At 60.3% G+C, this 1,918-nt stretch overlaps 1 protein-coding gene across 1 annotated transcript in view; it reads right to left on the reverse strand.

Annotated features, from left to right (window-relative positions):
* Positions 1-1,918, reverse strand: part of LOC104494508 (uridine-cytidine kinase-like 1) — a gene marked incomplete at its 3' end in the record, with an annotated part of 9,523 nt that overhangs the window by 3,931 nt on the left and 3,674 nt on the right. The window contains exons 2-5 of the mRNA XM_010137360.1: positions 1,596-1,789; positions 819-925; positions 453-623; positions 215-286 (exon numbers count right to left, since the gene is read on the reverse strand). Coding sequence (XP_010135662.1) covers positions 215-286; positions 453-623; positions 819-925; positions 1,596-1,789 — 544 coding nt within the window. The remainder of the gene's footprint in view (positions 1-214; positions 287-452; positions 624-818; positions 926-1,595; positions 1,790-1,918) is intronic.

Genomic DNA, 1,918 nt, shown 5'->3' on the forward strand with positions numbered 1-1,918 from the left:
AGCAGAAAGCACGCTCCCCCCAGCAACCCCAGCTGGCTGTGGGGCAGAGGGTTTGCAGGGGTGATGCTGAAGCACTGGGGGAGGACAAGGTCCCATCCAGTGGTCCAGGGCTCTGGGGACTCTCTTTGTTCTGTGATATAAAGCTGCAGAGGAGCGGGCTGCAGTGCTTGCGCCTGTCAGGCTTCCCCAGCACCAATTCCAAACCCTTCCTCACCTTCAGGAGCTCCTTGTCCGCGAATGCCATGATGCCTTCAAAGATGATCACGTTGGCACCATACAGGGTTTTCTGTGGGGTCAAAGCAGATGTGGTTAGATGCAGAACATTCAGAGATGCCCCATCCCGGGGAATCTCTCTGAGTTGTTAGTGACTGCGACAGCTCACCCAAAAAACATGCCCTGAGCCCACCGCAGGTCCCTCTCCTGCCTTATCCCATTCCCTCAGCACCCCGTACCCATTCCTTCTTCCGGCTGTGGGTGGTGAAGTCGTAGATGGGGATCTTCACGCTCTTGCCTTGCTTCAGCTTCTTCAGGGTAGCGATGATGAGGTCAAAGTCGAAGGCATCGGGGTGGTCGAAGTTGAAGTCATTGTTGGCTGCCTGCTCCTGCTGCGGCTTGGTCAACACCTGCCCACGGAGCAGAGGTGAGTGCACGCGGCCGTCCCCACCACTGTGCCCAGCGACCTCTCCCCCCACCCCAAGCACCATCTGATGGGAAACCACGAGGCCGTCACTAAACCCACGCTGCATTTCCCCGCGGTGGGGGTCAGCCAAGGGCCGCAGCAGCCCCCAGAGCCTGGCCAGGACGACGCTCAGCCTCACCTTGTAGAAGGAATCCATGGACAGCAGAACCACCCAGGGGACATCAAGAGCCTCGATTATCATGGTGGCCACGGTGGTCTTCCCAGAGGCGCTGCCTCCTCCCAGGCCTGCCAGGGAAAAGCGGGTGAAGCCACCAAGCCCACAACCTGCCTTTCCATCCACAGGCTGGCGCCCAGGTCCTCTCTGCTGCACTAAGTTGGAGGAACCTTAGAGGAGGTTGATAGGCTCTGCAAGAGAGACTATCCTTGAAGATGGCAAACGGTGCTCAGGCTGTCAGCAGCATGAGAGCAAAGCTGGGAAACCCTTCGCTCCGTGGGCGTGTAACAGGGGAGAGCTGGCACGAGAACCAGCCTGGACTAAACCCCTGGGAGCTCGTGACAACCCAGGCAACAAGAGTCGAGGGGACAACAAGCAAAGACTGTGATCTGCCCAGCGCCTGCTCTAATCCACCACCCCCAGCCGCAAGCTCTCAGCTTCTGCCCAGTCCCACGTCTCACCCAGCCGGCGCTGGACTAACCACGGGGACTCTCCCTGCTCAGCAGTTGGGCTTGATGATCTTAAAGGTCTTTTCTAATCTAAATGATTCTGCAAGTCGATGATTCTACGATTCCTGTCCAGGCTGAGCAGCTCACAGCCTGGAGTCTGAGCCCACCTCAAGCTTCCAAGGAGGCTGTGGGGCAGGAGCCCTCCAAGAAGAGCCACTGGGCAGGCAGCTCCGACGCTGCCCATGGAGGGTAGAGGTGGGACAGAGCCCGGACACGTGCTGCCTTCACCTACCTATGACGAAGGCCTCTTTGGACTGCGTCCCGTGCTCGTTGTACCACGGTGGCCGGCCAGCTGTGTAGATGGTCCTCTTGCTGGTCCGCAGCAGGGGTGGCTCAGACTTGCACTGGCTCGTGGTCCGCTTCCGGGGTGGCCTGGCGGAGCCCACCGCGGGGTACAGCCGGTCTAAGGATTCGGCACTGCTGTTGCTGGGGACGGGCAGAGGAAGGAGCTGGGTTACTGGTGGTGGGGAAGGGCCCGCGCTCCCCGTGCGTGGCAGCGGGGTCTCCGGGGGATCCCACGCTCTGCGGAGCAGGGATGCGATGGGAGAGGAGCAG

This window comes from Buceros rhinoceros, unplaced genomic scaffold (genome assembly GCF_000710305.1).
Source record: "Buceros rhinoceros silvestris isolate BGI_N320 unplaced genomic scaffold, ASM71030v1 scaffold35735, whole genome shotgun sequence".
NCBI lineage: Eukaryota > Metazoa > Chordata > Aves > Bucerotiformes > Bucerotidae > Buceros > Buceros rhinoceros.